Source organism: Artibeus jamaicensis, unplaced genomic scaffold, assembly GCF_021234435.1.
Source record: "Artibeus jamaicensis isolate MK-2021 breed Jamaican fruit bat unplaced genomic scaffold, CSHL_Jam_final contig_1832, whole genome shotgun sequence".
Taxonomy (NCBI): Eukaryota; Metazoa; Chordata; class Mammalia; order Chiroptera; family Phyllostomidae; genus Artibeus; species Artibeus jamaicensis.
This window is the reverse complement of record NW_026521362.1, coordinates 4,857,758-4,869,860: the sequence shown is the minus strand read 5'-3', so window position 1 is coordinate 4,869,860 and position 12,103 is coordinate 4,857,758. Positions and strand designations below refer to the sequence as shown.

At 41.4% G+C, this 12,103-nt stretch overlaps 1 protein-coding gene across 3 annotated transcripts in view; it reads right to left on the bottom strand.

Annotated features, from left to right (window-relative positions):
- The window catches only part of STAM2 (signal transducing adaptor molecule 2), a 47,581-nt gene extending 44,620 nt beyond the window's left edge, over positions 1-2,961 (bottom strand). For 2 of the 3 annotated variants that reach the window (XM_037131327.2, XM_037131325.2), the window contains exon 1: positions 2,767-2,961. In XM_037131327.2, coding sequence (XP_036987222.2) covers positions 2,767-2,806 — 40 coding nt within the window. In that variant the 5' untranslated portion in view covers positions 2,807-2,961. The remainder of the gene's footprint in view (positions 1-2,766) is intronic. The other variant, XM_037131324.2, reaches the window with a different exon arrangement.
- Positions 2,962-12,103: the final 9,142 nt, after the last annotated feature.

The window sequence follows — 12,103 nt, the reverse complement described above, 5'->3', positions numbered from 1 at the left end:
GGGTATGTGCGTATTTTTGTTTGTTCCTCAGCACAGCTTCAAAGGAATTTTACTGAACAAAAAATAAATAAATCCAGACTTAAGTCCAATAAATATTTAAAGTGCTCTAATGCAACCATTCCTAACATACCTATCTGGGTTTGTAGGTTCTGACTCTGAAAAAAATAAGAACTTCCTAGCCTTTGGCCTGCTTCCATTTCACAAGGCATATACCATCCATAATCAACTCAGGAATGCCTTCTTAGATATTGACCTACTACAGCCTTTTCTCTGAATCTGAGTAAAGAGTTTCTTCCCTAAATAAATGTCAGAAAGACTGCTCACCCTCTGGTGAGACTCTATATGAACCAAAGAAACACAGTTTCATCTTTAAAGGCCTTTAATTATAAAATGACCATACCACACATACATAGTAAGATGTAAAGTTACTTCCTGCAGATAGAAAAGTGGGGGAGAAAGAGAGGACAGTGTTAATGCCTTTACAGAGAATGAGTCTGCCCAGAGGTTCTTGTCTTCTTTTCAGGGACAACGACTGTTTTAAACAAAGGGAGCATGTATATAAAGCATGTCATGTAGTTCTAGTACCATAATAATCACACTATATGACAATTACCTTTTTATGTGTGTATGTGTCCTCCATTAGACTGACTTCCCTGATAGCAGGAATTCAGTCCATTTATTAAATTTTTGTGTTCCCAGAACTTAATACAATGTCTGATACACAGTAATCATTCAATGCATGTTTGCTGAATGGAAAGTGCACAAAGATATGACAAAAAAGAAGCAACAGTAAAAATCTGACTGAATCAGAGAGTAGGTGAAAGACAGTGACATGGCACAGGAATATTCCTATAGACATCAAAAGTTAAATGATGACTTGCTTGCATTACTTAACCATTTCAAATTAAAAGGAGCTTTAGCCCTGACTGGTGTGGCTCAGTGGATTGAGCATCAGCCTGGAACCAAAGGGTCACCAGTTCGATTCCCGATCAGGGCATATGCCTGGGTTGCTTGCAGGTGTGCCAGAGGCAAACATACACTGATGTTTCTCTCCCTTTTTTCCCCCTCTTCCCCTCTCTCTAAAAATAAATCTTTTTTTTTTAAAAAAGAAGCTTTAAGTTATGAAAAATGCATTATATAATTTTCCTCCTATGATATAGGTTTAAGAATAATTTGAACTCCTAAGTATTTCATTCCACTTTTTCTATTAATTCCATTCACTTGTCTAAAAGAAGTTACAGATGGGACTCAATCAAATTTGCTCTTTTACCTTTAAACTCCCTTTTGGATAATGACTTAGTCATACTCGAGTTAACGAATAAGTACTTGAAGCTCTGTTTAATGATGCTGCCCATGAAATAGTATAAACACAGTAGTATTTATATGTCTGAACAGCACTGCCTTTTTTTTTTTTACTACATTGGTACTATACTGTGATCCACTAAACCAGAGAGGAACCTCAGAAGCCACTGAAGGTTCAGAAAAGCTAAACAGGCAGAGTAATTCAATGTACTTTTAGAAGTTTTTATTCAAAAAACAATGTTTCCACGACAGATTCCCTTAAAGAAAAAGTTTCAAAGTTTTTAAATTTGAAAATCACTTGTCTTTTCTATTTTGCCCTTTCTGTTTTATTTCACCAGGACAAAATGAAAGTCTTCACACCAGCAATAAAAAATACAAGTCTCACTGCAACTAGGGAAAACCTCATTAGCTGTTCCAAAAGCAGAAGCTTCCTAGATTTATACCAGTTATCTGTATTAAGCTACTAAGAAAAAGATGTTGAACAAAATTATCAAACTCTAGGATCAAAATGCCATTATAAAAATGTTTAGCTCTCTGGGTATAGAAGCGACTTATACACTGTATTTGACTTTTGAGCATGCTTTTGGAATCACATAATATATCAAAGTTGGGCCCTTTCTAGTCTCCTTATAATTACAAAATTGTACTATGAAACAAGTGACTTTCACTGCTGTAATGTGAAGTATCTGGGTGACTCTGGTGGTTTTCAGCCATGTGTTTTTTCATTCCACAAAGTCTAAGACTCTACCTAGGGTTCTGTTAACGACTGCTACAAAAATCTTACTTAGCCAATTTGTTTATTACTCTACTGCCCAAAATTTTTAAAAACTCCATTTTTTTCTCAGTCATTGAGACAGAGGCGCTCCTACTACCCCCAACAAATAAATATTAGTTGTTCTGGGCTGCCTTCCTTTTCACACTTCAAAACAATATTTCATAGCACTTGCTCCATCCACTGATAGAGAATAACACCTCCCGCCGGTGTAAATAAATCCTGAAGCTATGCTATCAGAGCTTGGACAAATTTTCAGGTAAGCAAGGTGACATAGGTTCTTCCTACTGAATGCGGGCAAGTCAAGGTCTCTAGGGTTGGACTGCCCTGGACAGCAGAGTGCCCACTTTTGCATCATCTCCTAAAAGGGTGGGGGTTGCTTACCCAGCTCTTTAGGGAGCAGAAAGTTTATACAGTCAACTTCCTAATTGCTTAATTAACCCTGTCTCCAGCAAGCCCCAGGTTCTTCTTCCCCAGCCTGAGCTTGGCGAGGGGAATGGTCCTCTTTCGGGATCCCCAACCTTGGGGATCGGGTGGGGGCAGAAAGCACTCTCCAGGACGAAGTGACCCTCCCAGCCTCAAGACGCGGCGCCGCCCCCTTTCTCACTCCTTTTGCATTCCAGTCCCCCAAGATGCCACCGCCCACTTTCCAGAGCCACGAACAGCAGCCTGGCCCCGGAACCAGCGCTTACCCACGTCTTGCTCGAAAGGGTTGGGGGCGAACAGAGGCATTTCCCCGACAGCCAAACCCTACTCGCTGTGGTCTGGCTGAGACAGGCAGCTGTTCCAGGTGAGGTGACCCACGGCCTCGCCTTCCTAGATGGCTCAGCTCTCACTGTGTCCAACTACTTCCGCCACTGCACCTACCCGAATCCCGCCAGACTCTCCAGCTTTGGGCCTGCGTCCCGCCCACAACTGTGCCTCAATGCCTCTAAGTGCCTCTGTTGCCACCGCCTGCCAGGAGGAACAGACAACCTTGTTCAAGGTCCGTATATGGGTCAGGCGTTCGCCGCGGGCACCTTTCCATTGCTGTAGGACCCCGGCCTGCTGAGGCGTGTAGGGGGCCTTCGGAGGCCGGAAGTTGTTGCTCCGAGAACTGGGCGAGACCAGAAAGCCGAAGTCAAGTTGCCTGCGGCACCGCCTTAGGGTACCGGGATGTCAGGGGTTTCCTGTGTGGGGCTGTGGCTTCAAACGGCAAAATAGTTTGTTACTGAGCAGCAAGCTGGTTCCTCCAAGTGGCTGTGTATCCGCTGTTGGATTCTCGTCACAGGCCTGTTGCCCTGGAAACAGATGGAGCCGCGTCATAGAGGGAGCTTTGAAAGAGGCCAAGAGGTTGTTTCTTCTCTCGGGGGTGTTGCGGTGTTGCGCCCTCCTTAGTGCTTAAACTCCACATGAATAACCACTCTGGTATGCAGTGGTCAACATAACTTTGACTCTGGGGACTCAGAACGTTCTGTTTCCATCGTGTTGGCGCCCTGAAAATACGTACTCTAGGAGTCCGAAGAGGAAAGAGCACACTTCCTGCCTTCAAGTTGCTGACAGTGGTATATACGTGGCAGTGTGTGACAATCCTGATATACTCCTTATTGGAGGGGGATGCAGTCCCAGACCTCCACTGGATTCCTGAAGCCTTGGGTATTACTGATGTTTTATTCCTACACATACTTATGATTAAGTTTAATTCATAAATTAGATACAGTAAGATCATTAGCAAAATTGAAGTTATCATAATATACTGTAATCAAAGTTATTGCAATGGCTTTCAGTCCATGAGGAAGTGGAATAAAGGTTACTTGAACATAAGCACTGTGATAGCACAAATTAGCCTACTAAGGAGAGGGCTGCTAACTGCTTAATGAGGGTCAGCACACACAGCTTGGATGTGCTGGACTAAGACATTATTCAAGTCCCAGCCTGCTGGAGCAGGATGACTGGAGATTTCATCATGCTATGCAGAATGGCTTGCATTTTAAAACTTAACGAATTATTTATTTCTGGAATATTTCACTTATATTTTCAGACCATGACTGACCACGGATCATTGAACCCATGAAAAGCAAAACCACAGATAAGGGTGGGCTACTGTATAGTTGGGGTCACAAAGTCAGACTCCCAGGATCTGAGAATGGATCCAGCCAGGTATCTGAATGTAAAAGTTCAAGGACCCTTCTCACACAAATACTCCATCTCCTTAACCCTGCTTTATCTTTGTGTAGCATTATCACTTCCTAGTATATAATTTACTTACTGTTCTGTCTCCCCCCTTAATAATGCAAATTCTGTGATCAGTTTTGTTCATTGCTGTTATCACCAGCATCTAAAACAGTGCCTGGCAAGTAATGGGTGCTCAGGTAAATACTTTTCAAATGTAGCCATGATTATCCAACCAAACTGTGTATCTGAAGATGAATAGCTACTAGTAAACTTTAGCCATTTGTTGAAGTGTGGGCCATACTAGGGCTTCCAATTCTAAGATGACGTTTCAATGTTAAGAATTACTTTAACATTTTAACAAACAAAACCATTTTACAATCTCTGGTACACAGATGATATAGAGGAGAGAATCCTTACACACTGTATAGATCAGGAAGGTAGTTGCATTTTATACTATAAAGATAGTTGCACAAATAAATATTTGCAAGTGAAAGGAACTGATTTGCAAAAAAAGACAAAAGTGATTGCTGGAGGAGGGGATTATAAGGGGACTAAATGGTAATGGAAAAGAATACAATAAAAATTTTTAAAAAATTGAACCTAGGATATTCAAAATATGTTTGGAGACTCTGGGTGGATGTGCTAGAATTAAGGTTTAGTGTTGGAATGGAAAACAAGGCTAGGTAGAGATAAGAGGAAGCAGATTGGGAAGAACCCTAAGAGCAAGCTATTTTTTAACAAACTTTAGCATATAAGGCTAAATCATTTAAAGATTTTCAGCAGCAGAATAGTTAAAAGTTTCCATGGGGATGTGTGGGGTAGGGGGCCATGGTGAGGTGAAAATGGAGACAACTATACTTGAACAATAAAAAGTTTCCAGATATTAATTTCACATTAGAGTGCATGATGTATATGAAGAAGCAGACCCAGGCAGAACAGTTTAGGAGGCTATTGCTTTACTTGAAAGCCATAAGAAGTCATGTACCGGAGCTGGTACTGAGATAAGGGCAAAGGGCTGAGGGTTAGGCTTTGGAAAGCATCCTTTAATTAGTTCTTCATCTTTAATGTCAAGCATACTAAAAAATCTATAGGTATTTCCCTTTCTGTGTGTGTACTCAGTCTCTTTGTGAAGTCCTCTCATTAACAAAAAATTTTAAGTCCCTAAGGGCCAGACCTTGTGTTAGAAACAAGAGTATGCAAAGATTATTACTTGATCTAATGAAGTTATTGAAAAATTGAAAGATATGTCAGTGGCAGTCCACAAATTCTAGTGTGCAAAGAAATGCAACCTTTTCCTTGTTCTGTCATACAATCTCTTTTGAATCCCTGTCTCCCTGATAACAGGAAATAACTTTAAAAAATTGTTTTTATTTTTAGAGAGAAGGGAAGGGAGGAAGAAAGAAGAGAAACATCAATGTGTGGTTGCCTCTCGTGCGCCCCCCAGTGGGGACCTGGACCACAACCCAGGCATGTGCCCTGAGTGGGAATTGAACTGGTGACCCTTTGGTTCATAGGCCAGCACTCAATCCACTGAGCCCCACCAGCCAGGGCAGAAAATAATCTTAAATTTAGTTGAATTTTGTCTCTAGGATTTTCTTGCTTTGGGGGTTACACTCAACAAATCTGGTATCCTTACTTTAGACCACTTTCCCCAAACCTACACCAAGGTCCATCCCCAGGTATGTTCTTTCAATGCTGCCAGTACAAATGAAAAATTGACCTTAGTTGTTTTTCTAGAAACACTGGAGGTAGTTGTGGCAAATCTTGAGAAGAGAAAGTAGCATCTTGGAAGGTATCTTCCGCAGGTGAGATTTCTGCATGGTCTTCAGGCAAAGGGAGGCCCCTGTCCTATAGCAGGGGCACGTGCTCCACTTCTGTTGGCCCAGAGGAGTGCTGGAAATCTTATCAGCTCAGAGTTTCTGAGAGGATCCACCCAGATGTCCACATTCTAGATCTTGGTCTTATTTCCCTTTCAGGGCCTTGACTTATTGGACATGTTTTGGGTTATTAATTAAACCTTCTTTTAAATTCTGCTGCTCTCACAATCAGGTCTTGAGTCTGATTGTTTGTGTGTTTTTTTTTTATTTCAACCACAGCCTATGCCCCTCCAGCTACAGAAAATAAAGTATGTTCTCTCTTGCTTTCTCATTTTTCTCATTGTGTTTCAGTTTGGATAATTTCTCTCTTTAGGATGAGTGTTATGTTATTTTTCATGAGTTTCCAAAACATTTGGTTTGAGTATTTTTAATAAACGTTTTATTTTGGAATAATCTTAGGTTTACAGATACTACAGTTCTCATTTACCCTTTACCCTTTTTCTACGATTGTTAAAATCTTACATTCCCATGCTACATTTATCAGAACTAAGAAATAAACATCAATTCTTTGTTATTAACTTGGATTTTACCAGTGTTTACATTAATGTCATCTTTTGTCTTCGGGATCCAATCCAAGTGCGTCAGGGTCCCCAGGACTAGCCCGGATTTAATGATTTGCTAGCACTCAACAGAACTCAGCACATAGTCATCCTCATGACTATGATTTATTACAACAAGGGAAACAAAATGAAATCAGCAAAGGGAAGTGACACACGGGGGTGAAATCTGGAGGCACAAACTTCCACGAGTTCTTTCTTAGTGGAGTCATACAGGACATGCTTAATTCTCCAGGCAATAAGTTGTGACAACACACGTGAAGCGCTGTCTATCAGGGAAGCTTTTTGCAGATTCAGTACCCAAGGTTTTACTGAGGGCTGATCACCCAGGCACCCTTCCCCTAACATGCATCCAATGTCTAGACTCTCAAAAGAAAAGCAGGTATTCAGCACAAACTACATTGTTAGTATGAATAGTTTAGGCACTATAAGCTATTTGTATCAAGGAATTATGGGAAATCTCTTAAGATCTAAGTTCCCAGACGCCAGTCAAGAGCCAACCTGGCAACCAGGCCTTGCTAAGGATAGCAGTCTCAGGCCTGCTATGTTAACTCATTTTTGCATAGCAGGTTACCACATTCCATTTAGTTGTCATGTTTCCCAAGTCTCCTCTAGCTGTAACCATTTCTTAGTCCCTCCTGGTTTTTCATGTTTTTGACAATGTGGAGAAGTGCAGACCACATATCTTGTATACTGTCCCTGAATCTAGGTTTGCTTCATAGCTTTCTCATGCTTGGGCAGGTGTTACAGGGTTTTAGAAAGAATATGACAGAGATCCAGTGTCCTCATAACATCATTGTAGGGGGTATATAGGATATTTACATGATAATCTGGTGAGGGTAACTTTCCACACGTAGTAGATGTAACATTTGCTAAGTTCCTCCACTTTAAAGTTAGTATTTTTCCAACTTCCACCAAGATGGAGGTGTAGGTAGAAACACTTTACCTTCTCGCACAACCAAGTCTAAAAACAACAAAATTTTAGCAGCAATAAACGCAGCCAAACCACAGAAAATTGAACAATACAGGAATTGGACAACAACAAACCACTCAGCTAGACCCGTAAGAGGAGCAGAGCCAGCATTGGAGCGGAGTTGGGCAGGAAAGATCCCCTGACCCAGGCAGCCAAGGGCAAATCCCAGGTGTGGAGTAGCAACGGGCAGACCCAGTGAAGGCGCAAGGCGGCAGGCTGACTGCGGTCACACATTTGCGCGCAGATAAACCAGCGAAGGAGCGAGCAGTGAGACAGACTGGGCAGGCCCTAGTGGTGGGAAGGAGCAGAGGGGATCCCTACTGCTCCCTCTATGACCCCGCCCCCACATACAGTGTCACAAACCAGTGACCTGGGTAGCCCCGCCCTGGTGAACAAGTAAGGCTCAGCTCCTCATACATAACAGGCGTGAACAGACCAAAACATGGCTCAAGAAGAACTCAAAGCCCCAGAGCCCATAAATCTAAGTGAACAAGAAATTGCCAACCTATCAGAGGCACAGTTCAAAACACTGGTGATCAGGATGCTCATAGAACTGGCTGATTTTATCCACAAATTAGAGGAACAAATGAAGGCCAAACTAATTGAAATGAAGGGAAATGCACAGGAAACCAATAGTGATGGGAAGGGAACTGGGACTCAAATCAAAGGAGTGGACCAGAAGGAAGAAAAAAATGACCAAACAGAAAAATATGAAGAAATAAGAATTCAAAAAAATGAGAGGCTAAGAAAACTCCAGGACATCTTTAAACACTCCAACATCCGGATTATAGGGGTACCAGAAGGGGAAGAAGAACAGCAACAACTATTTGAACAACTAATAAAGGAGAACTTCCCCAATCTGGGAAAGGAAATAGATAGACTTCCAGGAAGGCCAGGAAGCTCAGAGAGTCACAAAGAAGTTGGACCCAAGAAGGAACACACCAAAGCACATCATCATTATATTAGCCAAGATTAAAATGAAGGAGAGAATCCTAGAAGCAGCAAGAAATAAGGGGACAGTCACCTACAAATGAGTTCCCTTCAGACTGTCAGCTGATTTCTCAAGAGACCTTACAGGCAAGAAGGGGCTGGAAAGAAGTATTCCAAGTCATGAAATCCAAAGACCTACATCCAAGATTGCTCTACCCAGCAAAGCTTTTGTTTAGAATGGAAGGACAGATAAAGTGCTTCTCAGATAAGATCAAGTTCAAGGAGTTCATCATCATCAAGCCCTTATTTATATGAAATGTTAAAGAGACTTATCTAAGAAAAAAAAGATTAAAAAGATGAACAGTGAAAGGACAGCAAACTCACAGTTATTAACAACCACACCTAAAACAGAAGCAAACTAAGAGGACAGCTAGATCAGGAGCAGGACCATAGAAATGAAGATCCCATGAAGGAGTAGCAACAGGGGAGTGGGAGAAGGAGAAGGTGGGAGAAGGTACAGAAAATATGTAGCATAGACAGTAGGTAGAAAATAGATAGGGGGGAGGGCAAGAATAGTATGGGAAACATAGAATCTAAAGAACTCAAGACACGTGGTCATAAACCAAAGGGGGGGGAATGGTGGGGGAGGGGTGTGCAGGGTGGAAGGGAATGAAGGGGGGGAATAGGACAACTGTAATGGCATAATCAATAAAATATATTTAAAAAAATAAAGTTAGTATTTTTCCCTTTCCTTACTCTATTCTTAGGAAGCAGATCATTGGGTCTAGCCCATCATCAAGAGAATTAAGCTCTACCTGTAGAAAGTATCAAAATATATTATTGGAAGTCTTCTGTAAGAAAAATTTGTCTCTTCTATTTACTTATTCAATTATTTTTAACAGTATGAACTCATATTTTATAATTTGGACTGTAATCCAGTAATGCATTTATTGTTACCATAATTGTTTTGCTCAAATTGTTCCAGCTTTGGTAACTGGAAGCTCTTTCAGTTGACTTCTATGTCCCTTTGATGCATCTCTATTCTTTTCTTCTTTTGGGGAGCATGTCTTTACTTTCTTATACGACAAGATGGTCCAGCCTCATCTCGTGTATTCTCTGCCCCAGTCTTTGAATCAACCATTTCTCAAAAGAACCCTAGTTCCGAAGGTCTATTTAAGGGCTACCATAGAAGACTTCTAGATTTTATGATGTGCCTTGAGTATGCTGGTTAACCTGAGCTTGTCCTTTCCTTCCTGCAGTACATTACAAGTAATTAACCAACCAACTTCACAGTTCTTATAATTGTCTTTATCTCTCTCAAGTGCCAGACCTATTACAGAAGACAGAGCATGCCCTTCTACCTATACTCAACTCCAATTGACCACAGTCTTAGTAATTGTGATGCTACAGAATTAGTTCTCAAAATCTGGCACCCTTCACAAGTGCTTTGCAGGCTTACCCCTTCCCCTCTTAGGTGAGACAGGAAGGCTAGAGGGGGATGCGTTTGGGTATTTTCCTTCCCCTGGGCTGGTTAGGCTCTGGTAAAACTCTTGTAGGTTAGGCTCCAGTAACCTATTTCTGCTGAGGTCAGACCTCACTAAGAACAGAATTCTCTGGCCTTATTTCAAAATGGCTGCTTCCCTCCTCCCCCTGCAGGAAGCATAAGGGGATTTTCTCTAAACCTTCACTGTGAGAATCTGGTGGTAAATTCTAGAGGTAAAACTCACAAAAACTGGGGGTGGGGGGGGCTGCCTATGACTGAATCCTTCTGAACTTTTAAACTCAGATTCGTACACACTGAGCCTCAAGCAATTTGTTGATTACAGTGGCCATCTCTGCTCCAGTAGATTGTGGTTCTCTGTGTCTGCCTATCTGTCTCTCCATCTTTGGGGGCAGCTGTTTGCCCTGTGAACCCTCTTCTCTGACGCACCTATAAAGAGTTGTTGGTTTTCAGTTCAGCACTTTTTTTCTTGTTGTGTGGATAGAAGTGACAACTTCCAAACTCCTTAGATGCTGCACCAGAAACCAGATAATGGCTTTCTTCTCCTCTTTTCTATCATAAATACCAAAACTTTGGGCCCATGTGCTAGAAACGTTGGAATAAGCTCAAACTCTGCTTCTAATTTTCCAACTTTTTTAAAACAATTTTTTAACTTCTTTGTTCAAACTCTCTTTCTGCTCCTCTCCCCTCCTCCCTTACCCAGGGCACCCCCCCCCCACCGTGGGTGCCAGGTTCCTGTTTCCACCAGCCTCCCCACTCTTCCCTCTGCCAGAGGGCGCACCTCTGCCCTCCACACCATACCCCTGACACTAATACATTGTGTTGCAACTGTGATAAAAAATATTTTTAAAAACCACAATGAGATAATATGACACACCTATTAAAATGGTGAAAAAATAAATATCACACATGAGAAAGGGGCACCCATGTAGGAGTGAGAAGGGGCTGAAACCTACATGCTCTGTTACTGGGTCATGAGTCCATGAGGTTGCACTTATTGCAGAGAGTCTTTTTATTCTAAAGATATCATATGGGCTAGCACAGTCCTACACACACACAGAACAATTATCCTGAAATACCACCTTCATGGTTTTGTTCCCTTACTCAAGAACCTACTGGATGTTGTCTGCCACAAGAAGTTCAGCCTGGGATGTCATTGTCTTGGTAAATAACTCATTTTCTCCTGCCCAGTAACCTTATTTTCCATGGCTTGCAGCATCAGTTTTTGAAATCAGATGAAATTTCAAATCACAGCCTTGCCACTGACTTTGTGGCTGGAAAAATTGTTAAGTCCTAGGAACCTCAATTTTCTTATCTGCAAGAATACACTTCATAAGTTTGCTGTGAAGATGAAATAGGATCATGAGAGCTTCTCGTATAGTAAGTGCTCTGTCGGGCTTAACAGCACTTACACAAGAGCTTTTTGCAGTGATGAATGTCTTTTATATTTGTACTGCTCAATACAGTAGCCACTGGCCACCTGTGGCTATTGATCACTTGAAATCTGGCTGGTGAAAATAAAGAACTGAACTTTTAATTTCATTGCATTGTAATTGATTTAAACTTAAATAGGCACATGTGGCCAATGGCTAGCATATTAGTGCTGCACTGGACAACGTTGTAGAAACCAATTGAAGGAGAAATAGCAGTGTCTTGTTTGCATTACTCGTGTCTTAATGATATTTCACTTTCCAAACACACATGCTTTCCTCTCACACCTATCTTCTTTTACCGCAAATTTAAGATTCGATTCAACACCCATATTCTCCAGAACTGTTCCTCAATAGTCCTAATCTGTCTTCCACTTCTCTGAAACTTTCATTGAACTGATAAGTAGTCAACATCGCACTATTTAGCCCTTAATATTTCTCTGACTTATCTTGCATGATTGTTCTAACTCCCCAAAAACACAGCACCAGGATCTGTGTGGTTTTTAAATTTTGTGCCCCTCCCAAGCATTTCACCTATTACTTAGAACACTGCAAATACTACATTATAGACTGAATATTCGTTTTCTCCTAAATTTATTTACTGAAA